Genomic DNA, 25,761 nt, shown 5'->3' on the forward strand with positions numbered 1-25,761 from the left:
CACCCCAATATGATGGGTATATCTTTATGAACCCTCCGATTTCCAGAGCTTCCATGTCAAAGATAATGAGAGCAGGAGAAGTAGCATCTATTCTATAAAATGCATGTATACACGACGGTGAGAAATTCAGGATGGTCAGGAACCCAAGATACTATAAACAGTCTATTTGTCGTACTTTGGTTTGGTGACACGGGCTGTCTCTGGAATCTTTTAACCAAAAAAAAAAAAAAAAAGGAGGCCAAGAAATAAATTATTTCTTTTGGACAAAAGCTGGAATAACTAAAGGCAGTCATGAGCAATACATCAAATCAGTGCCTCCATTAGTAAAACTGTTAACACTTTAATAGCTACGAAGCGAATCACTCAACTTCCCACATGCTGAAACAGGTAACAATACATTTATCTGCCAGTATTATACTCTCCATATCATACATTTCCACAACTGTTAGCAATTTTATTCAGCATAACGGGAAATAAGTTGCACCTCGTGGATTCAGGGAAAGAAAGTGGCCTGAGGTCTGCTGCCAGCTGAGCGACTTGACGGAAGAGGTTTCATTTTTCTGTTTTGGTTCTGTTTGTTTTTTCCTCTTTCCCTCTTAATCACTTCCAATGCGTGTGCAGAGTGCTCAAAGTCAATCAGTGAGGACAAACGAGACCTCAAGGATTTCTGGGCTAGTGTTTTCAACACACGAGCTAGGATCCCACAGGAAGTGACCGTAGCGCCACAGAGCTCCAGGGCAGTGAGGGACCTCCAAAGGGGTCATCAAGTCCATTCCCCAGCCTCAGGCTTCACTGAAGGACCCCAGCTCCTCCCAAGCCCATGTCCTTAAGAATCTCCTTGTGTCTGAATCCAGGACCCCAAGCCAAATCTCCCCTGCCTCATCAACGCTGTCATTAAGATAACGCCACGTTCAATCCCATGGCCTCGAAGCAGACTCTGCTGGCGAAGCAAAGGTCAGTAAACAGCATTCCCATGAGCTACACGACGGAAGCACACACCAGTCCCAGATCACACTGTCAAAAAAATCGCCTTGCCTGCCAACAATATTTCCAAGAGCTACTGAGCCCTCACCTGTGGACAAGAGAAAATCACTCTCCCCCAGCTACCCTTTGGTCCCAAGAAAGAAGGGCCCCCTCTGAGGCACTAGAGGAATACTACCCCCCTGAGAAACAGTAAATGCCCAATGCTTTCCTGTTTCTCCTTTTTTAGCTACAGACCTGCAGAGGCCCCACCTTGTAAATAAAACATCTTCCAGGAGGCCCGAAATCCTCCCCAGGAATGTCACCATTGGGCTGTGTATGATGCTGCTTTATTGGTACAAGAGCCATCTGCCTGAAATCACCTTTCCAATAAGGTCCCCTAGGCTGGGTCACAGGAAGACCCAGTTTATACCCAGTTCTACTTCTTGTTTGGCCAACAGTATATCCATGGATGAAATCCTGGTGTGAGATCCCTCCTGCATTCTGAACACATAGGAGGACTTCCTCCAGGGTCAAAGAGTACCCAACAGGTGAGACATAAATCCTTGCAAAGAACAGTCAGTAGAGGGCTTACCTTGGGCTTCACCACCTTCATGAACGCCCCTCTGACCAAAGCTTCCTCTCGTTCTTGTTTGGTTACTTTACGAGCATCCAGAAACTTCAAATTGGGCAGCTTGTGCAGAACAAAGCATCTGGAAGAGAACAGTCAGAGGTAACTCAGGAAGACTGGGGTGACAGCCTCAAACTTTCATGCAATTTGTCTGATGAGCAGGAAACTACACCATTAGGTCTTCAGAAGTTTAGACCTTGGTTCCTGCCTCTCCTCTCTTCTTTCACAAAGAATGAATAACCACTCTTTGGGGAAATCCAAATGGTTCTATTTTACACAGATACACAACTAAACTTTCAAAATATACACCAATGGTTGCTCTTGACTCAAAGGTAGATACACACACACACACACACACACACACACACACACACACACACACACACACACCTGGATTAGCCAGTAAGATCCTATCAATGTGCTTACCTTCTACCATTCTGAAAAATGGACCCAACATCTTTGCTACACAAGAAGTTCTCAGTGAAAATAACCTACAACCTGATCATACCATTAATGTCATCTGGATCATTCTCATCTCTGAGATAACAGCAAATCTTCATTTTGAAGCTGAGACAAGAAACTTTAATTTGCCATCAAGATAATAATAATAACCTGGACAACTTTGGGATAGCAGTAAGAAACACATATAGCTGAGAAATGCTCCTTGAGGAATCAAACAGGGGTCTTGAGGACTTTTTTCTCATCATCACTGAGTTACTTCTACACTGGCACTATGAAGATTATCTCCATCAAGGAGAAACAAGGAGAGTTGGTTTCTAGGGGATATTAATAGCCCCCAAAATGCTGTATGGTCTCCATCCCCCCGGAAAGAGTCTTTGGGATCCATTACGGCCTCCAAGGATAACCCAATGACTGACCTCTTGTGTGATGAACTATCAAGCAGGTGTATGGAGTTGACAAGAAGACTTGCCTGGCCAGGAGACAGGTACATAAACATATAAATGGATATATAAAAGATACAGACACCTGCCTATATGTCTCCTTCCTCAATGGTAGTCACCAATCCAGATGCTTTCCATCAAGCCCCCATACTCCACCGATCAAAGGAGCAACTGTTTAGACCCTGTCCTGCTTAGGAAGAAGAGTTGAGGACCCAACGTCAAGAGCAATAAATCATTTCCATGGGAATCTGACTTTTTCTCCCTGTACCCAACCTCCTCCGTACCCACTCATCTTCCAAATCCCAAACTGCAGGAAGTTTTCTCCTGCACCCGCAGCCCGCATTGCTTTCTCCCTTCTCAACACTCCCAGGAGGCATTTTCAGCACCCTGCAATTTAACATTTTATTTATTTATTTTTGCGGTACGCGGGCCTCTCACTGTTGTGGCCTCTCCCGTTGCGGAGCACAGGCTCCAGACGCGCAGGCTCAGCGGCCATGGCTCACGGGCCCAGCCGCTCCGCGGCGTGTGGGATCTTCCCGGACCGGGGCACGAACCCGCGTCCCCTGCATCAGCAGGCGGACTCTCAACCACTGCGCCACCAGGGAAGCCCCCATTTTATTGTTTTTTAATTGCTTTGCTGGTGTTCAGTTAATGTCCTCACCTAAACTATAAGCTTTTTGAAGGCAGGGACCAGGTTTTGTTTTTTTTTCCCCTCACCCTCACACCACTTAGGAAAGTAGCATTAGAACGGACTCCATAAAATACCAGTTCATTTCAGTTGCACAAATAGTTCTTAAGCACCTACTACGTGCCAGACCCTAGGTATACAGAGGTGATTACAACATGGTTCCTGCTCTTAAAAGAGGGTCTTAGTGTAATGAGGAAGAAAGACTCACCCAAAGAAATTAGAAATCAGCGTAGGTAAGTGCCAAGTTTGAGGTTATACACAAAGTAGCTTTGGGAGCACAAAGAAAGAGGAACAGGAAATCTCAAGAAGGCTTCAAAGATCCAAGCCCTAAAGCAGCCCAAGCCCTGAGCTTTCTCTCAGTACACACGTTACTTGAGGTGTGTAGCAGGCCTCCCTCCTCAGCAAAGCCTTGGGTTCCCAAGGCCAGCTTCCCCATTCATCAGGTGGTCTCACATCACCCCATGGCCTCGCATATGCTTGCCCAGGTAAAAGATTTAGCTGATCACTCAGGCGCCAGAGACAACAGCTTAGAGGCCTCTGATCACAGCCTTCATATTACTCTTTTTTAAAGTCAAAATACTCTAAATTCTCTTGTGTATCCTTTTCCTCCCCTGAAACTTCCACACCAACATCTGAGGTCCTGGAAATTTGACGATCTACTTCCTGCTTCCTTCCTGGCCTCAAACTATGCACTACCTTCTTTCCTGCTTCTCCCTGAGCATTTCCCTCTCCAAATGCAGCCTAAGCTTACCCTAAATTAGAAAAGCTCTACAAAGGCCCAAATGACCTTTCTATCCTCAAGGAGAACTCCCACTGGCCTCAGTCAGTGTCAGAAAAAACTTCCATCTTCTGCTTGTAGCAGCAAAGTCTTGATGACAACAGATTCTTTCAAATAAAGACACGTACAGATGGAAACAATATGTCAGGAGTGACGCTCAAAGGAGTAAAGACACCCACTAAGTGTAGGGTGGGAAAAGATGAATATTCAGGGGAAGAAAACATCAGTATTAGAAAATCAGCCAGTGTTTAATGATGGAATGAAAGATGTCTTCACAGGGCTGGCAGGAACCACGGTGACAACAGACAGCACGTTGTCATTTTGCCCCACTTTGGATCACAGCCCTGAAATCAAAGGAGAGAGAGAGAAGTGCTGGCTTTTAAGCTAGTTAAAAATTTTAGATGACAAAGAGCTGCTGTTTTCAGAGCACTCTTCTTTTAGAACCAAAGAAACACCCATGGAATAGGCTGCCAGTCACCCCTGAAACTAGAGGTGACTTGACTCCCATCCTGTTGGCCAGCCTGGGGTTTCCAGGTGGTCGATGCTTAAAGATGTTTGAGAGGCACTAGGAAGGCTTGTCCCAGATAGATCAGTCGGAAACTCAGCTCAGGGCCCAAAGTTCGTCTCTTAAGAGATGTCTTCTTTCATTTACTTACAAATTCACTCACCCAACAAATAATTATTAAGAAGCTACCACCTGCCAGGAACTGCACTAGGTACTGAGAATAAGGTAATGCACAAAACAGACAAGGTCTCTACGCTCAACGAGCTTATATTCCAGCACAGTTGTTCTCAAAGTTGAGGGGGCATGAGTTCAACAGATGCCTTGCTGAAACACACATCGCAGGGCCCCACCCCTAGAGTTTGTGATTCATTACATCTGGAAGGAAGTCTCAAATTCACATCCTAATAAGTTCCCAGGTGAGGCTGATGCTACTAGGCCTGCTGCGAACCACTGTGCAAGTGAAAATAACATCACGAGGAATAACAGTTTTGGAATTATGAGGTTGGTAAGGCCACCAAGAGTCTCCTTTCCAGTTCTGCTAATGGTCTGTCCTGCTCCAATGTCTGTGGTACCCAGCGCCCAGACAGCAGCCACATCTACCAGACCTTCCTGCCCCTTGGTGGTTTGGAACTGGCTCCAAACATTACTGCCAAGAGGTAAGTCCAGTGGGCTTTCTGCCTGCCTGTCCCATTCTGGTCTTGGGAGATCTATCTCCCTTTGTTCTAGGTCATGTCAGGGTGTCAAAAGCTGCAGTTTCAATCCTGAGTATAATACAAGTTTGCCATAAAAACACAAGAGAGGATTCCCGAAGCCACAGAATGAAGGCTTTTACAATATCAACTCAACCCTTGTAAATTTAATCCAGGGTTATTTGTTGCACCAAAATCTCTTTACTGTGATGTATTACTTAGTTACTGGGGTTATCACAGCCATATCCTAAAGTTGCACAGTACATAAAACATTTCAGTTAACAATGCGGTAAGGTTAACTCCCCCAGATAACCTGCAATCACCAGGGCTAGTCCAGATGACATGCCTCTGTCAGCTTCCACGAGCTATTGATGGTTCAATCAGTTTGTTTTGAAGGTAAAGTACAACAAAAGGGCAGTAAACTTATTCAGACTGTCAACAGGGGCTATTGGGAATGGGGCTTGCAGGTAAGTAATTCTGGGTGTTTTAAAGCTATTATCAAACAGCAATGGTTGAAGGAAGAGACAGCTACTAATAACACAGAAGGCAGCCATCATAAACCACTTTATGGCAGAAACCCCCGTCTATAAATCCTGCAGCACCCGGAGACAGCTTCAGATTTATAAAACTGCTTGTTAAGCCAGGGCACTGCTTAATGAAAAGAGATCTGTCTAAGTTCTAAGGCTCAGGTCCCCTGCTCCAGAGGGCAATGCCAACTTTCCTGACCTTCCCAAGGTGGCTGGGAGAAAGCCGCAGGGCTGGGAGGGGTAGGGAGTGAAATCAGGGGCCCTCCTGGCTGTGATACGGAAGGTGAGGTTATCAAGAGGAGACCAGGGACCCTGGGAAGTTGTTCAAAGACCCATCTGTCTCTGTCTGCTAACAGATTCTCCAAAAGTGAGAGCCCCACAAAGAGCTTTTCGGGTTCTCTCTCTTTTCATAGAGGATCCTCCACTTCCTGAAAGAACTTCTCTTAGGAAGTAACCGGTTACCTACAACTGGTAGGGGGGACAAAAGGAACAGCAGAAAGGCTTTTTTGTTTGTTTACTTGTTTGCTCCCAAATCAATTTTCTCTACCGAAATCCCAAAGCTCTGGCATTTTTCATCTAGACTTCAAAGGGAAGGGAGGATGCTCTTGTCTTCTGCCCACATCTGCTTCCCCGGGGGATCCGGCTGTTCCCCAGGCCCTCTGCACAGCCACAGGAACACCAAGACAGATCTCCAGTGTCTGCTCCTGGGGCTGGCTGGCATGTTTCATCCTCTGAGGAGACTCTACTCAAGAAACACCACATTTCCAGATCCTGAGGGAACTGGATGTGGCGTCACTGGGATTTTCCCCACTTCCTTCCTTTTACAGCACTCAATGCTTCTTCCTATTGCTTCTTGCTGCCTTCCTGCTCCCATGCCCGGGAAGGGGGGAGACCTGGTGACTGGTGCCCCACCCGGGGGCCCCGAGGGCAGCAAGGGTGATCCATGAACTGCTCTCAAACTTTCACAAAGCTTAACAGAAAAGCATGGACGCGCCAACAAAACATCAAGCTTCTTTGCTCTGGACTGGATGATACCAACCCAGTTTGGTTAACACTGCTTACCTCATGCTGATCAAAAGCACTGATCAACACCTAAACGTCTCTGACGAATTTTGAAAAGTCAGCAGCGGCTTAAATGCGGCTTATGGAAGAGACCAAAGTTTTCAAGTGTTGGGGGGCGGGGGGGGAGTGGACAAAACGACAAGAGGGAGGTCTTCCCAACAAAAAGCGTGGGGACTAACGGGGCAGAGGGAAGAGCCCAGGCTCTGGGCTTCGCTTGCTGTGTGATCCTGGCTCAGCCTCTGCCACCTTCCTGAGCCTCCATTTCTCCATCTGTGCCCTGAAGGGAAAGGGCTACATGCTGCCCCCACCTCTTTTAAGCTTCAGCTGGCTTGAATTCCATGTGCCTCCAAGTTAATTTACAATAAATGCATCCATATCCTCCTTTCTTATTACTCCAATTTCCTTGTCTAACCACCCCTTCACATCTCCAGGTGAAGGAGAACCGTGAGGAAAAGTCAATAAAGACCACAGAGGGATGAACAAACACCGTGAGTGGAGAGATGACAATGCTGTCTAATGAGTTGAGGTGAGCTCACCTACAGCATTAATGAATGCCTGACGACCGGCCAAGGCCAGCTGACTTCCCTCACCGTTCACCGGCAGCACGTTTGAAGTCTCAGTGCAAACAATACACCCACAGGACAGACCAAGGCCCTCGACAGAGGGTCACCAGCAATTACGCTGTGGGCTTCTGTCACTTTGATCTCTGGGCCGTGACCTTTGCTTTCTTGTGATCTTCAAAGCCCAGATTGCAGATTAGCTGGAAAATGCTCACTGGGTTATGTAAGCCACAAGTTTTACAGCTCCTCTATGGCTGGGAAATGCTGGTAGCCCAAGACGGCCAGCAGACGATGGCAGGTCCTTCCCTCCCTCCCCTTGGCTGAGTGAGACGGACACCGGGCAGGCCCCAGGGCTGCTCCCTGGGAGGCAACAAAGAAAGGGTGTCACGTTTTAAATAATTTCAAGTTGTAAGGAATACAGAGGGGCCTACTGAGGAGGAGGGAGGAAGGAGAAGCCAACCAGAGATTGGAGTGGCAGGAGAGAATGAAGGATTTAGTGACAGAAGGATTTAGTGGAGGAAGGGGCACTAAGAGACCATGAGACCAACTCCCTTATTTGATGCCTGAGGTCTAGCACTTGTGCACCATTGATTTCCACTCTACTGTCTTTCCTGCAGTAAGAGGAAAGAAAAGAATGACAAAGGAAGACAAGAAATAGACCGTCCTGGGCATCCAAGTTCCCCATACTTGATTTATTGTCTGGCCAGTATTCAAGTCCACCGGAGGCCCCAAGGGGAACCTTAGTACAGTGGTGGCCCCCTGGCTCATCTCGGCTTCCCCATTCTTTCCTGCCCCAGTCCTGAAGGCTGCTGGATCTTCAGGTCCAGCACCACCATTCAACATGCACCTCCATTCAACATTCATTCCAAAACAGCAGCCCACTGTGTATACATGGCAAAGCAAGGGCAGGTTTCAGCGCCTGTAATAACATGGTGAGCTATAACAGCTCACCACGTTAACAGCTATGAGCTGTGATGGACGGCACAGAGAAACCCCAGGCCCGGTTCAGTTCCTGCCCCAGCAGGACCAGGGCACCGCTCAACAACTTGGGAGCATGTTCACGCTCACTCACGGATTTAAGGGGCCCATTCTACTGTTGGGACGTGTGCCAAGAAAATCCAAATGGGTGCACAGGGGTAAGTGAGGAAGGAAAAGGGGTGATGTGGGGGGGGGGGGAGGAAACCATCAGTAGAAACTGAAGCAACTGTGGGTCCATTTCCAATAGCTCCATAAATCTGGTCACTTCCCATTTCTGGTCCAGTGGTTGTCCACCATGTGACCTGAAACTGGACTGGCCTCTCTGAAATCAACATATCTCACGGAAATGAAACAAGAGACATACTTGTTTTGATGTATGGCTGGGTGACATATTATAAATATTACATCACATAACCACAGAGGATGCCAATCAATGTGAAATTTTTTTAGACAGCACTAAATGAACCATGGGTTCTTGCTTCTGAATACACTCCTTTAAGGCTCCTACTACTGCTTAAATGATTAATAGAAGACATACTGTCAGAAAATGTACTTAAAGTGAAAAACAGTAAACTGTAGAAATATCATTCATTTTTTAAGCCATTTTCAAGTGAAAATGTCCCATAAATTTACATAGAGGCCCTACTATTAGGCTCTGGGTAACAGCTAGAAGGAAGGCTGACCTCATGCTTTGGGGATGAAGGGCCAGGAAAATATTTTACCAAAAGGAAACAAATGGTGGCTACACTGTTTTGTAGAAACCCAAATGCCACAGGAACTCAGGATTCAGAAGTCTTCTGTGAAACTCTAAACTTTCTCAGGGGCAAATGAAGCACAGACTCCAGGATGAACAAAGCAGGGCCGCTGACAGACCATTGAACAGAACTCCCTCATCCACCCATTCATCTCACCCAAATGCAAGGGTGACAGTGCTTGTTAAAGCAGAAATAAAAAATAAGTAAAAGCAATAAAAAAATCTAGAATTGCTAGAGAACAGGCCTGCCGCTCCACTCAAGCATCAGAGGCCGTGCAGTCGATGTATAACTGGATGGGCCCACATTGAATGTTCCCTCCACTGTTCTTAGTTCCTGTTTCTCTCAGAGGGTGAGCATTTTGCCAGCGTTGTGGGTGACTTACAGATTTTCTAAGGTAGTTCTGACCAGATGTGATTTCGGCTGTGTGTGGCCTCTAGAATCCAGCTCCTCATGGCAACCTTGACATATGTGCACTAACACACAGCCTCCCCAGCCCCAGCCCTCCACGGCTGCCAGGGGTTAACAGACCTGGAGTGGGGAAGGTGTGCTTGGAGGGTACCCAGGCCAGCCCAGGAGAACGATCGCTGTTCTACAATCAAGCCGTCCCTAAAGAATCATGACCCAGCGACCAACACTTGGGTAGATTCTGCAGGATAGTTCCTTGCTTGTTAAGTGCATTTGTTGACATCCAAGTGGATCTAATTCTAAATAGGCAGTGGGCAGCCAAGGTGCCCAAAGGGTCCTGCATTTCTCTACAAGTACTCAGCTTCTCAGAGGGAACAGTAATTTCAAGCCACCTCCTGTTAACAGTTACCAAGTCCCCATTACACAGCCAGCGCTACTTTCAGTATTGATAAGGCTTCAAAGGGCAAGAAGACGCAGTCCTGACTCTCTGGAAGCCATTCTCTGGATGTCGACATATATGAAGTAGTCAGAGAAATATACATGATGGAATATATAAAATGGTATGAGATGATCAAGGGGGAACTGTAACTGCTTGGGAGGACAGTATCTCAGAACACCAGAGCCGACAGGGACTTTAAGTGTCCCTCAGTCCAGCAGTTCCTGACTGAGCATCAAAGTCACCTGTTGACTATTTTGTTGCATTTGGCACTAAATGAATCAAAACGCCTTGGATAATTCACAAGTATAGCCTTGGTTAAGGGTCACTGATCTAAACTGTCCTCCCCATTTTAAAGGTCCCACTGGCAAAACTGACTCCATATCAGATCTTTTGATCTGACCCCTTACACCATGGATCTAAGTATTTTTTCCAATGCGACTAGTTACAATAACAACAAAAATAGTATTAGCTTTTCTTTTTCCTTTACAACCTTTTCTTTGAGACTGAATAGAGTAAGGTGGAGTGGAAGATTCTCCTCACTCTATTACTCTCATTCTAAAAAAAAAAACGCACCTACAGTTCATTTCACATATAAGTCCATGAATAAGTGAATGAAAGAATGAATGTGTGTGAATGTGTGCATACACACATGCATGTATAGGTACATATATAAAATTTATTGGGCAATTTTAAAGCATTAAAACCAGAAATCTAAAGAAAAAAGTCGAAAAACAAACGAGAATTTCCCAAACGATTACTGGTTTACTAAAAATGTTAACTGAGAGAACTTTCTTGTACCTCCTGACCCTTCCAAGATATATCTTATAATAAGTTGCTGCCAGAAGATAAAATGTTTTAAATGACCCCTTCGTAGCTGAAATCAAGCTGTTAAATTACTCAAAGTTGGTAAGAGTAACGTTAAAGAAGAAAATTAAGTTCTAAGTGATTAACTTAACAGGTTGATTTAGAAATTTTAATTATTCACTCGCTGGATATTAACCATATTTCTCCTAACAGAAATCATATTCAAATCGACAGTATCACATCCCAAATAAAAATCTTCACGAGGAAAAAAGATTTAGTGCATTTCTTTTGAAGTAGGGATAGAGCTTTATTCTAAGACGGCTTAAAAATAGTCTAAGATTCCTACAAAATTCTTCCCAGTAAAGAAGTACAGCTGAATTTCTGCTGTACTCTTGCTAACATGTATATGTATATGTATGTTTTTTTAACATACAGTGTTCAATAACCTTCACTATTTCTTACAGCTTTGCCTTTATATAAAATGTATGCCCTCAACTACATTCCTTCGTGGGTCACCACAGATTTCAAAATCTGAACCCCAATAGAACCAGTTCCTCTTGAACCATTATCCTTTCTCCCCGATCCTCCCAAACTTATTTTCCAGTAGTCCTACCTGCCTTACATTTCCTTCCTTCCTCCCTCCCTCCCTCCCACATTGATTCAGGTGGGGTGTTAATGAGAGCTCACATCATAATGGAGAGAAAAGCTACACTACACATATGAAAAGATCATTCAAAACATTTACAAAACAATAATCAAGAACAAGAGCATACAAAATTCCAAGTGTAGAGGAAAAATGAGTTTAGTAAAATGGGTTAGATCAAAAAGACTCCCTAAAGAGAAGTGAGTTTGGATCAGGTATTTCAAAGCAGATGGTTCAGAAGTTGAGAGAAGAAAAAAAAGCATTTCTACCTGGAGCCCATCAAATCCCATTGTTAGTGGACACGGAGGCATAGCTTTATGGAACAAAGCCATATGCCTCATAGGATTTCCTCTTGGGATTGTACATAAGCTCCCTAAACCTTTGTGGGAAGTACCCTCTCTCTAAATAGTGACTCAGAAGCAGACAGGAAGATCTTACTACAAGGAGCAGGGGCCAGCAAAAAATAGCTCATGGGTCTAACCTGGCCTGCTGCATGTTTTTGTAAATAAAGTTTTATTGGAACACAGCATTGCCCATCCATTTACCAACTGTTCACTGCTACTTACGCACTATAATGGAAGAGTTGAATAGTTGCGACAGAGAACATATGACCTTCAAAGCATAAAATATTTAATATCCAGCCCTTTACAAAAAAGTTTGTCAATGCCTGTCCTATACCACTCAACATCTTTTCATGTTTCTTGACTCTTGTTTACCCTCAATGAAGGGAGACCCTGGCTATAGGGTACCCAAGGGGGAAAGTTTAATACAGCATGAAGGGGCCACTGATACTTACCAGACATCTACTATGCACCCCAGAATATAATATTATCTCCCCAAAGATGTCATATTTCCCTTCTCACACGACGCTCAAACCCCTAGATACTCACCTGTATCTCTTGTAGTCTTCCTCATCCTTTTCCAGGCTGACTAGCTCATTGGGACATGCCACATTTCCCAGCAGGCTGAGGTACTCCAGAGCTGGTGTCACTTCTGCCAGGTGATCAAGCAGGCACTCCAAGTCAGTGATGTGACAAAGGTTAAGGATCTTGGTCCAGAAAGACAAAAGGCTTAGCAAGGAGCACAGACCATACCTGACAGGCACAGCCTAGCCGCTGACTGAGTCCTGTCTGCTCCCAGGACAAGACGTGGGTGAGGGTTGAAATCAACTTGCTGTGGGTGTCTGGCATGGCTGGTTTTTCCCTCCTACTGTTTGGGACACAGCCCAGCTTTTCTCTGGGCAGGTGAGGTTAAGTCCAGATCACTTAAGAAAGAATGAATGCGCTTAACTGTTTCACTGTACTTTTCTTTCCTATATAGTTCTATTTTTGTTTTAAATGATGAAGGGTAGATTCCACGTAGTAAAATATTTTACAATATGCAGCTCCATAAAACTTTATTTTTTCTAGTAATGAAAGCAAGAAATTACTTCCAAAGGCCTCATGAGAAATATATTGGTTCTCCTTTAGGGAGAAATTCATCATTAAAACGTGGGAACGGCACGGACGCAAACAGGGATTAGCAGCATCCTTTACGATCTGACAGCCTCTCGTGGAGCTAAGCATTGCTCAGTGGCCTCACTGGTGGCAGTGAGACATTGGATTGGGTGAAAAGGAGAACAAAGCCAGGAGGAGAAGACAAACAGGACAGTTTTAGTGCAGCCAGGGAGGTCAGAAAGCATTTCCTGAGAATCTGTTGTGAAATCAATATTCTACGAAGGACAGAATGAAAAAGAAAAGGTAGGGCATAGTGGTGAGAGTGTTCCATGATCCATCCCCTCAGCGGGACCCACTGTTCGGTCAAGATAAACACTGAGACCCCAAACCAAATAAGGCAAGAGTCATAGATTCAGGGAATCACAGGCATTGGGAAGGACTAGTCCGCACGTCAGCTCCCAAGCCACATGCAGAGAGCTGAGCCCTAGGCAAGCTGATTCAGCAGGTTGTGAACAGAGGCATGACTGCCAGGGGCCTATCAATGAGAAGAGGTAGCCAGTATCAGCAGAGAGAACGGGGTCCTTGCCAGCGATGCATGCCAGCAGAGCACACAGGGGCAAACACATGATGGTGGATGCAGCACACAAGAGTCAAAGACTCAGGATGCCATTTCCAGGAGAAAATAAAAATGAAATAAAAGGGCTGCCCTTACTCTGTGACGATGCTCTCTAACCATGGGATGTCATCCCAATTTTCTCATACTTCAGCTTGTCAGCTGAACTCCAAATCCAACCAATGTCTGAATCCAGTCCCTCACATATCTGCCAAAGGGTCACCCCAAGAAAGCTCATTCTATCTCTAACAACCATAAGAAGAGAGTTTTTCTTTCCCCGGGGACTGAATCTTCCTCGAATTCCCACCCCACTGTCTCCATTTAGCTACTTGGGAGTCACAAAGAATAAGTCATTCTTGTCTTCCACGTGATGGCCCTTCAGATGGTTGAAGCTCACGTATCTTCCTTCAACCTTACATTTTCCAAACTAAGTTCCTTCAAGCACTGTTCATACACAAGCTATGTCAACATCATATACAAGAACAAGCACCGGACCCTGGGAGGGAGCAAGACCAAGACAGTGAAAAGGCAAAGCTCACAAGCCAAAGGGGGTGTGAGTTAAAGAGGGTCCGAGCATCCTCATCCAGTGTGGGCTTCCATCTGCCAACGTGACGCCCCATTTCCTAAACAAAGACAGGACAATGGACAACAAAGTTATCGATCTTTCAAATCTTCAACCAATGACATCCAGGAATGACCACAAAGGATCACTGGTATGAGGATGATGGGAAAAGGAACACATGGAAAAGATGAGAAAGGAGGTCCCACCAAGGAGGTAAGCTTGAAATACAGCAGGTTTAAGTGGTCAGGAGTCAAAACATTAATGTATTTCATCACCCAAGACAAAACACACTTACTACTTCTTAAAGTTCAGTCACCACACTCTTTAAGAAAATCATTTAAATAAAACCAATTAAAATGACAGTGAACAATTTCAGGGAAAACTTGCCTTTTCCAGCAGGTTCTATCTTTGGATCCTTCACAGTCATTACCAATACATTAAAAAAAGAAAAAAAAGAAAAAAAAAAAAGGAATCTTGCCAGTACTCTACAAGTGCTGCCCTTTGACCCAGGCAGAGGCACCTCAGGGGCCCCCGTGCTTTGGAGTGTCTTCCTCAAAAATTTTTCAGTCGTAGTTCAGTACCAGGACTGCCTAGGGGCCAACAGCATCATCCAGGTAGGATACCCCATGCCTTCACGTGGACCTGCATGGGCCTCAGCCCCAGTCCTGGTTTCTCCCCTTCAAGGTTCTCTCCAATCCTCTGCCCCACACAGGGGACCCACTGGATGCTCCAAGGAGCACTAGGTCTCATGCCCATCAGGTCGTCCAGAAGCCTCAAGCCAGGTGCTAGTTCTAGGGGGGCAGCCACACAGCTGATCACTCTTGCTTGCTGGCGCAGTATTTCTTTTGTGAGGCTGCAAGAGAGCAGCCTGCCAAAACGGTGCTGATGTGTTGACGTGAGGTGATTAGAAGTATTTATGTGGACAATGGCCCTAGAGAACCCAGGGGAAGCCCTTTCTGCTATGGACGGCAAAGTCCAGGCCAAACCTATTACCCTCTTAGAGACAAATTCCTTAAAGCTTCACCTTTTCTTCATCTCCTTCATGAAGGTGAGAACATGAAGGAATGGAACTCAAAACTGGCAAGATCTTCAAGTTAGGGAAACACTGGGCAACGGAGTTGGCTTGAAGTCCCAGTCATGCCTCAACATTTGGTGACTAGTGATGGGAAGCCTTGCATTCCACCATCCAGGGAAGTAGGCCCAGTCTAATGTGAGTAAATCTTCGTACATAAACGTGCCACAGAGCTAACAGAGCTTGTGCGTGAGGGCTGCACGCTTACATAGGCCCTTTCCAGGGTCCCGGGGAGGCCCTGGTAATAGAGTCACATGGTCACACATTTTCATAAAACCTGCAAACGTAGGTTACTTGAACCGCAATCAGTTAAGAGCATTGTCTTTCTCTGGTAGGACTTCTTCTGTCACACTTTGCTTGAGTAGGATGATGCTGGAGTAGCTGGAGAGTAACTCTGGGGACCTAAGAGGAAATGGTGAGGGAGTGGCATTGAATTAGGATTCAGTGGGTCTGTTTCTGTGGTTTGTAGTCATTTCTGTGTCTGTTACTACAACAGCACCAGTAGGAATGGCCTGCAGTAATATTTCTACCACCCACCATGCTGACACACACATGTGGAGACCAATGTAAAAACGACGATAAAACAGTTAATGAACTTATCAATTCAGAGAATATTTAAGTTGCTGAGTATGTATACACACACGTACTCAAACACAACTAACTTGAAATGTCTTGAAATCTTTTAGCTCACAGACGAGAGAAATGTGTACGAGTTTTCCCAAAATTTAGTAATTCTAAAACTTTTACCAATAATTCAGTGGTGAAATTACCAATAATGAATGGTGAAACTGAAAGAAACATCCCTAAATACTAAAAATAAAAATCAATTTTCAATTAGATGGAATTATCTACTAAGAAAACACTACAAAATTTAACTACATAATGAACTTATAAGGGAATTTGCAGAAAAGAAATAGAAAAAAGTTCTTATACAGATACGTTTAGTATCAAGGAGATTGTTTCCTAAATATTTTAATGTGTGGTATCCGTCAACCTAAAAAATTTTTAATTTGCTTTGATGTATTTTTTATTCCAAATAAACATTCATCTTCACACCTAATTTTGCATTTGTAATTATAGTCTTTGCCTTTAAGAGGGCCTCCTCAAATTATGCAAGCTTCATACTCCACAAAATCTGGATCCACCCCTTAACAGGAGGCCATGGAGAGGCAGACTCATTCAAATGTCTTGATCATGGGAATTTCTTGGGCAAAGGGTCTGCAGGCTTCAAGAAGCTTCAGCCACCCTACGCCAATGAATCCAAGAAGTGCTGCAATCCTTGGAGCCTCAGAGCCTGCCTCCTTTAGGATATTTTGTGAGGCAGAAGCGAGTCCTCCTTCCTAAGCCTTCCAACTACCCGCTAAATGATCATTTGGGCTGGGCCAGGTGGTCCCCCCAAATCCACACTGTGAGAAATCACTAGCACCTACTCCGCGGGCGCTCTGGACCAGAGCATCATCATTATGTTGATACCACCATTGGAGGATGACACGCGAGAAGAAGTTTTAATTGGTTTCTTCGTCTCCTGGGTCATTAAGGACCAGCACAGCCCTGTCTTGCATGATTGCGAGCTCAGAGACAGAACTTGTCACATTCCTTTCTGTCAAGTCGCAGAGAAAATTAACCAGAGGCAATCAGTGGAGGGAACTTGGTGTCCCTGGTTAACCAAGACTACCTCAGTGGAGCCACTTCCAGAGATTCTCCGAAGGGTGGTTTCATTTTTTCTCCTTTTTAAAATGTGAAGCTGTCTGGCACAGTTTCAACTCTCTCCAGCTGCGTTCTCAGCACACACCTGGTTACCCTCATCAAGTCTTCTCCAGAGTACTTACCGTTTAGATTTTTTTCAGTGTTGTCTACAGAAAGTTGCCACTGCAGAGCCCAGCTGTCATGGCTAGGCTTGCCAACGGAGATTTTCTGCAGAGGGCCCAAGATCAAAGCCACATCTTGCCTTGAAAGTTTGGAGCCCAAGGGAGGAGGGGAATCTCATGGTGTCACGTCCAGTTGCACAGGTCTGAAGCTGCTTCCCGGGTGAGAATGGGTACGTACATCTCTCTGTGCTCAGCTCCAGGTCAAAGGGCAGCACCTGTGACCACTGCGGGTATTTCAACCAGAGCTTATCCTGATAGAAGATTTTCAAATGCTAAACAGTCTACACGGCATATTAGATTCACACCCACACGTGTCAGAAATATTATCACATCCAGATAACAATTAAGAAAACTATGGTCAGGACTTCCCTGGTGGTACAGTGGTTACAAATCGGCCTGCAAACGCAGGGGATACGGGTTCGAGCCCTGGTCCGGGAAGATCCCACATGCCACAGAGCAACTAAGCCCATGCGCCACAACTACTGAGCCTGCGCTGTAGAGCCCACGTGCCACAACTACCAAAGCCCGCATGCCTAGAGCCTGTGCTCCGCCACAACAGAAGCCACTTCAGTGAGAAGCCTGCGCACTGCAATGAAGAGTAGCCCCCGCTCACTGCAACTAGAGAAAGCCTGCGCACAGCAACGAAGACCCAATGCAGCCAAAAATTAATTAATTAATTATTTAAAAAAAGATACTTCTAAAAAGAAAAAAGAAAACTACGGTCAAAGATCACACCGTCCCTAAATGGCCAAGTCTATATTCAAACCTAGGCCCTATAAAATGATACTTCTCGTCATTTCCTAACACAAAAAGGAGAATTTAAAACACTGAAAAATGAGGGGTCATATGCTCTTGTGGGATATCATAAGGTTCTGTCATCCAGCTGTGCTCTGTACCTCAGTTGCTTTTCAATTTGGGCTTATTCGTTTAAGGCATCGAGGCTTTGGCTAACAGTTAAGTGTTCAAAGAACCTGTAAAGTTTTGGGGTGTTTAAGTGATTTCATATATCTATATAACATGCCACTACAATCTCTCAACAATACTTCCAAATGTGTAATACCCAGTTTACAGGTACAGACCCTTCCCCAAGACAACATGGTAAGTTGCTATGGGAACTCAAGTCTGGCCTTCTAACTCCACGCACTGGTCTCCTTACCACAGCCCAGCTGTGTAACATATAGCACTATTCTTTCTTCCTGTTGGCACTGTAATTCATACTGTCTCTTCATACATGTGCTTAAGCAAAGAGAAACAGAAAATAAAGAAATGAAGTGTGATTTAAAATGAAGTCAGCTTATCACCTTTCCCCTACCCACCCCCAAAAGGCAAGTGGGAGAGAATAATTTGATTGTGCAAAGGTTAACTATCTATATTTTCCTGACATTTCTGTTGTTCCCTTATTTAGGGTTGAGTATTCAGACATGATATGGCTGAGACTGTCCGTACTCATGGGTGAGCAAGAAGGAGAGAGTGTGAGAATATGAGTGTTGAGGAGAGGAAGTCCACTCCCTGGCCAGTGACCACGGGACTAGTCCAAGCAAGCCAAAGGAAGGAGAGAGAGATAACCTATAAATATGAGATGAAGAGGTAGACTGGGACAACCAAGCTCTTAGGTCTACCAGAACAGGACCCCAAAGCTGAGGGCTGAACAGAAGTGGAACAAAGGGCTGGGAGATCAAGGAGGAAGTGTGCAGCTGGGAAGGTGAATTGAGAAGAAATGTGCCAGATGCTTGGTTTGGGTTCTGGAATCCCTCTCATATTTGTTCTACATTTGGCACGTGACTTGCTTTGGCCATGGGACAGCAACATCCATGATGCAAATAGGGCTTTAAAAGTACTTGTACATCAAGCTTTGCTCTTGGAGCATCCCTCCCACATGGAAAGGCCTGTGCTAGCCTGTTGGAGACATGTAGTCCAGCCAACAACCAGTACCAACCTCCAGATATATAAGCAAGGCCATCTCAGATCATCCAGCCGAGCCTCCAAATAACTGTGATTGCATGAGTGACCCAAGCAAGACTAGCAGAAGAACCATCCAGCTGAGCCCTGCCCAAGTAGCTGATGCACAGAACTGTAAACCAAAAATATTTGTTATTTTAAGCCACTAATTTTTGGGGTGGATTATTACACAGCAAAGCTAACTGACAAAGCCCTAGTCTAAGGCATTTCATGGAGTAACAATAGCAATATGGAACCTCATGACTGTTGTAGAGCCTGGAGTATTTCCATAAGTAGGGAGGAGAGTCAGTTGGCTAAAAAGGTCAAGTCAGGAGTATAGGATAAGAGAATGGCATGTAGTGTTACTGCTGCTTTTACCTGCCTTTCATCCTATAACTTCTTGGTCAAGTGCATGGGGAAAGTAAACCAATCTTCATGATCACACTGGTAGATCAGGGGAGAAAGACGTCATGCTGCATCATGAAAAAGCTAACTAGTTATCTTTTGTATCTACTGGCAATAAAGTCCTTACAACAGTGTAGCGATATAACTGGCCAGATCTACAGCTACACACTGCCTTCCGCTGCAGTCCCTTTCACACCACCATCATTGCTCCCTGAGCATTACTGCTACAGATTGGAGAAAAGGACTGAACCAAGGAAAAACAAGAAGCCTGTTAATATCTGATGATAGCAACACTGAAAACAAAACTGTTATTCAGTCCACCTTACTCCTTTAAAAATGAGAAACATTCTGCACAGCAAAGGAATCCACCAACAAAACAAAAAGGTAACCCACTGAATGGGAGAAAATAATTGTAAATAATATTTCCTAAGGGGCTAATATCTAAAATATACAAAGAACCCACACAACTCAATAGCAAAAGCAAAAAGAAAACCAATCCAATTATAAAATGGACAGAAGATCTGAATAGACATTTTTCCAAAGAAGACATACAGATGGACAACAGGTACATGAAAAGATGCTCAACATCGTTAATCATCAGAACCACCATGAGATTTCGCCTCACACCTGTTAGAATGGCTACTATCAAAAAGACAAGAAATAATGAGTGTTGGTGAGGATGTGAAGAAAAGGGAACCCTTGTGCACAGTTGGTGGGAATGTAAATTGGTCCAGCCACTACAGAAAACAGTATGACAGTTCCTCAAAAAATTAAGACTACCATATGATCCAGGATTCCACTCCTTGGTATTTATCCAAAGAAAACAAAAACACTAACTCGAAAAGATGTATGTACCCCATGCTCACTGCAGCATTATTTACAATAGCCAAGATATGGAAACAACTGAAGTGTCTATCGACTATGAACGGATAAAGAAACTGTGATACACACACACTCAATGAAATACCATTCAGCCATAAAAAACAATGAAATCTTGCCATTTGTGACAACACGGATAGACCTCAAGAGCATGATGCTAAGTGAAATAAGTCAGACAGAGAAAGACAAACACTGTATGATCTCCCTTACATGTGGAATCTAAAACAACAATAACGACATCAAGACCAAGCTCATAGATAGAAAAGACTGGTGGTTGCCAGAAGAGGGAGGGGGTGATGGGAGTAGGAGAAATGGTAAACCACTTTTTTGTTGCTATTGTTTTTAGTTTAAATAAATTGAAAAAGTTAACTAATTAATCCTAAAGTGGATCCCTGTGCATTTTCAGTATATTCTATGCCAGGTTATGAAAATGAATCCTCTAAAGTGGGAGACAGTAATGCTTAGTAAGTTCACATGAAGCATGAATATTAGTAGAATCTAACCTAATTAGACTAACCAGGTAATCTGCCAGGCATCAATACTTACTCAGTATGTCTTCAATTGTCAGTGGTAATAGAAGAAAGCAATACTATAACCTACGTATTTCAGATACACTGGTATCCAACAAATACTTTCCAATAATTGGTTATTACATAAATCAGTGGTTGATCAAAAAAATGAAAAATCACCCACTGATTCATCTGCAGACTGGGATTGCATGAAATGACATTCTCTCACGGCTGGTATGCCCTTCTTTTAATTGTTTTGCTCAGGCTGGTGCTAAAAGGAGCTTGCATTTCTCAGTATGTACCAATTAATACTACAGAGAAGCGGCCAGGAAGTGTGCTGAGTGAGAAGAGGAATTGAGTTTGGGATTAGCATTTGTACAGCATTTGCTGTACAGTCCTTGTGACTTCATCTGTGGGCTGTTAGGGAAGCCCTTCTCACTGTACCATTTCTTATATTGCCTTCTTGACAATATCCCGGGGCAGAGGCAGCTGGTTTTATAACTATGCAGAAACCTGCTTTGCTTATGTCATCACTGTACTTTGATTCCAACATGCAAAATAGTTTTTCACATATTCCTCTTTATGAGTTATTCTGATAGGCAGGTGAAAGCGGTAACATCACACACACACACAACAATGTGAAACAGGCTCTGAGAACATTACTTGACCATGGCCACACAGCTAAACATGATTAAGCTGACTCATGAACCCAAGTCCAACAACTCCAATAGTCTACAGTGACGTGGGACACAGGATATGAGCATTGGGGTCCATAGGAGGAACCGTATCATCCAAACTCTAGTCTAATTATCCTTTTATTCTTAATTGATTTGAGAATATCATCCAGCTGATCATCCCAGACAGCTAAGGAACCCATAAGACACACTGACTGTAATAATTTTTCAAACAACAACTAGGAAACTTGGTTGACCAAAGAATAGGAGAAGAAAAAAAAAAATCCATCAACATTTCATTATGATAAAGACTGATATTTACTTGTAGGCCTTCTCCTTCTTCTAAGAAAGTGCCTAATGGACACAAATAGCATATTTTACTGAATAAGGAAAATATTAACTTATGACTTACCATATAAACAGTGGCTAAAAATAATTGTGCAAATCAGTCTTAAAGCTGACATAAACATGTATGTTAATCTTAACATATTTGTTTGGCTTTATTTCATACTCTATGGGAAAATGCCCCCATCCCATTTCTATTTCTAACTTACCATGTGAACAAGAACAAGTGATTAAACCACACCAGGTCTGAAACGCTCCATCAATAAAACTAGGTGACTGGACTTCAAGTCTGAAGTAACACAGTAAAATGGAACGAACTCTAGATCTGGCCACAGTTGAGACTGAATCCGGGGCCTAGCATCTTGTTAAATGTCTGGCTGTGGGTCTGTATTTCACCTCTTTCCTCATCTAGGTAAATGGACAAACCACACCCTTCTCAAAGAGTTTGGAAAGAATGAAAAATAATACACTTAAAGTTACCTAGCATAGTGTCTGATCCACAGGAGTGCTCAACAAAGAACAGCTGATGATGGGCTTCCCTGGTGGCGCAGTGGTTGAGAGTCCGCCTGCCAATGCAGGGGGCACGGGTTCGTGCCCCGGTCCGGGAAGATCCCACATGCCGCGGAGCGGCTGGGTCCGTGAGCCATGGCCTCTGAGCCTGCGCGTCCGGAGCCTGTGCTCCGCAACGGGAGAGGCCCCAACAGTGAGAGGCCCGCGTACCGCAAAAAAACTCCCCGCCTGAGCGAGCTGGCACTGTGCAGGCATGGAGGTCCACAACTCTAACCTGGAGGAGCTGTGTGGCTTACACTGAATAAAGGTTCTGATTCCTTTCTTAGCCTCACTACAGAATCCAGAGCAACTAGTCCCTTTGAGTCTCATCCCAGGGTGCTAGATCCTCACCCACTTAAGGAGAAACCACACAATAGAATGGCTCTCCTCTGCCCTTCTCATCATCCTAGTACCATAAACACCCCAGAGGGCAGAGCTGGGCCAGGGCTTCCCACTTATCCTCCACCTGAGCCCCTTCCCCCTTCTCTTTGGCCAAAAGCATTCCCCAAGCCTGAGCCAAAGCCTTCCAGGAACCTCCCTGAAGGCCAAGGCTGCTTGGAGGTACTACCCCCTGCTTCCCACCAGAGGTCGCCCTCCCACACAAGCCTAAGCAAACAGAACCCGGCTTTGCCTTCTCGGCAGCAGTAACATTATTTTCTTTCTCTGTTTTTATCTATTAAAAAGATTTCTTTACAGCCATAACTTAGATCTCTACACTAAAATGAGCAACAGGAAGATATAATGGTGCATTTCATTTATGAATGACCTGTAATAAATTACTCCGAAGTGCCCCGAGTGCCAGGAGACACAACGCTTTGTCTGCCCACGGACTGTATTTCACCTGCTTTAATTTAGCTGACACATAAAACTCATTTGACATTTCGCAGGTATTTGTTGGGGGCGGGGGGGGGGGTGGCCTGCGGGAGGGGACCACTGCGAGGCCGGGAGGAGAGTGTGGGTGGCGGCAGAGCCAAGGATATTTGGTTCTTGTTGAGGGTTAAGGTGTGGAGCCTGGGTAACCCTGGCAACACGAGGTCATCCCCGAGCAGATTGTTGTCCAAGATGAGTTCCTCCAGGCTCCCGAACGCGCTCAGTCCTTCCAGTGACCTGCAATGACAAAGGCAACAGGAAAAATGATCCTGCACTAAATCAGGGAGGCCATTATGAGCCGAAATAAATATTTTAACCTTCCCTTTCAGGATTGGGGATAGTTTGGGCTTGGTGCCTGTCAGCAAAGTGAATGACAAGAATTAGTAGCGGGAGCCGGGGCGGGGGCGGCGGGGGAGAAGGGGCCGCTGGCACTCACCGCATCCTTCACGCATTGCCAACATGAAGGATGAGGGTCACTTAGTGAGTAGCCAGGATCCAAAACAAAGGGCTTCAGATACGGCCTGCAGGATAAATTTGTCAATGTCTTGTGCCTTCAGGCACCCAGCCTCAGCTGACCCTAACCTCCATTCCCAAGATAAATAACTCTGTCACAGTTCACCTTCATTCCCTGGACACAAATTTAAGTTGTCATCCATCATTCCTGCCCAGAAATATCATACCCCTCTTACAATAATAAATATAACTTCAAGTATCATTTCTTAGCGGTTCTCCTCTACACAGTCCTAGGAAAAAGCAAGGAAGGTTTCCTTTCTCTGCATTCACCGCCTTTGACTTTTTCTCCCCTCTGCTTTTTTTCCTTACTAATCACTTAATTTGCTTCTGCCCAGTGTCCCTGTGGCCGCCTCAAAAGGCAAGATATCTGCGGAAGCACGGAATCACTCCAGTCTGAATGGCTGTTTCTTTCTCTTTCATGATTTGTATTTGTTTTTGTTTTTGTTTGGGGGGGGGGAGGTGAGGTAAGGAAGGGGTTGCGGGGAATTTCTGCCTCAAGGCTCCTGACTTGACGTTTACTGTTTTAATTTATGGAAAGTGGATTTCTCACTTCATTTCTTTGAAAAAAGTGCCGAATGCAGCAAATGGAGATGTCGGGGCAGTAAAGAAACAGGCATCGGAAAGAATTAAGTACCCGGCTCAGAGAGAAAAAAAGTATCCGGGGAAAACAGCCCTGTTAATAGACGTAGCTGAAAGTTAACTCTTAAGGTTAGGGGCACAGAGCTGCTGGGGGTGCAGGCAGCGAGGGGCAGCTGTGCGCATGTGCCTGCCCGGTGCACGCAGATGGTAATTACAGAAAGCTGCCCGGTGGAGGGACTCACACGGCCACATGCTCCCAGCTCGTTCACCTGCCAGACCCAAGAGCTGTGCTGAGCTTGCACAGGCTGACAGCTGAGCTACGACGTTGACCAGAGGGTGGACTCACACAGGGTTGCCTGGCTGTTCTATAAAATGCAACGAATCGGGGAGATGTTGTCTAAGCTATTTATGCATTTACTGATGGCCCTTCCATCACAGATGCTCCTGCTTGCGTGTGCAATGCCGGTACATGTGATGTGACTGTTCAGTGCCTGTATGTGTGGTTTGAGTGTGAACTTGAACCAGACCTTTCTGAATACATCCATCTCTCCCTTGTGGGACCTGTGTCAATAGGACTCCAAAATCAAGAGGAGGTGAAAGATGCCTGGTGAAGAAGCAATTCAACCCCCAGACTCCACTGGGCCCAGAGCTCCACCAGCAGCCCCACTCCTGCCCCAAACCTCCAGGTGGTCCCAGCCACGGCCCAGCACCCAGACCACGTCTAATCCCGTAACTGACACTACTTGCACCGTAGCAGGGGGGCAATACCGCATACACTTGGGGTCAAGGGTCAACAGGGTCACCAAGTTCCATTTCCTCCTCCTCCTCTCTCTCCTTCCTCAGGTTTCAGGAAGGCAAAACAAAATTTATACACGTACAGTCAGGAAGGCCTGGGGTTTTACTTCTGTGCCATCATTTACTTGCAGCCTGAATTGGGGCATCTCAACAACCCCCTTGAGTTCCCTTCTTCTGTGCTGACCCAGCTCACAGGATCTTACAGGGAATACGTGGGAGAGGACTAACAACCTATTAGCAAATACTGGTTTCTTTCTTCTCCTTCCTCATTGATTTTTCTGGAAGCCCTGACCTTTGGTCAGGGGTGTGGGGGGTGGTTCAGGATGCAAGGGGTGGGCAGAGGAGGAGATGTGCAAAGGTGTGTAGTAAGTGTGGCTTCTGCACGGAAACTTCAAGCTTTCTTGAAGCCCCTTCGTCCTTGGGGGTTACTGAGTGCTGATCCCGAAGTGTCAGGACTATAGCCCCCGTTTACCTCAAGGGGAGTCGTGGCCACCTCCCCATCGGGGCACCTAATGCATGGCTAATCAGTCCTTTGTGCACGAACATCAGCTGGGCTCTGGTCAAAGGTGGCATCCAAATACACGTTGTCCCGGAGTTATGTTATCCAAATATAATACTTTTATCATGAGAGTCAGCAAAGGGTTGGCAACTGACAAGCAGAAGAAACTTCCTTCCAAGAGTGCTTCAGGGGAGGCATAAGACAAAATGACACCACATGGTGAGGACAAAGCCGGGAACGCTAGAAGGAGTGCCCCCAGAGATGCCTTTCCCTCCAGGGTGGGCTCTGGGGCAGAGCTCAAAACAGGAGGGAGACTTCAGAGAGCACTT

General features: G+C 45.2%; 1 protein-coding gene across 1 annotated transcript in view; it reads right to left on the reverse strand.

Moving 5' to 3' along the window:
* Positions 1 to 25,761, reverse strand: part of LRMDA (leucine rich melanocyte differentiation associated) — a 1,110,101-nt gene that overhangs the window by 493,418 nt on the left and 590,922 nt on the right. Inside the window, exons 3-5 of the mRNA XM_082853911.1 lie at positions 23,155 to 23,283; positions 12,217 to 12,354; positions 1,556 to 1,673 (exon numbers count right to left, since the gene is read on the reverse strand). Coding sequence (XP_082710037.1) covers positions 1,556 to 1,673; positions 12,217 to 12,354; positions 23,155 to 23,283 — 385 coding nt within the window. The remainder of the gene's footprint in view (positions 1 to 1,555; positions 1,674 to 12,216; positions 12,355 to 23,154; positions 23,284 to 25,761) is intronic.

This window comes from Leucopleurus acutus (assembly GCF_964270905.1).
Source record: "Leucopleurus acutus genome assembly, chromosome: 14".
Taxonomy (NCBI): Eukaryota; Metazoa; Chordata; class Mammalia; order Artiodactyla; family Delphinidae; genus Leucopleurus; species Leucopleurus acutus.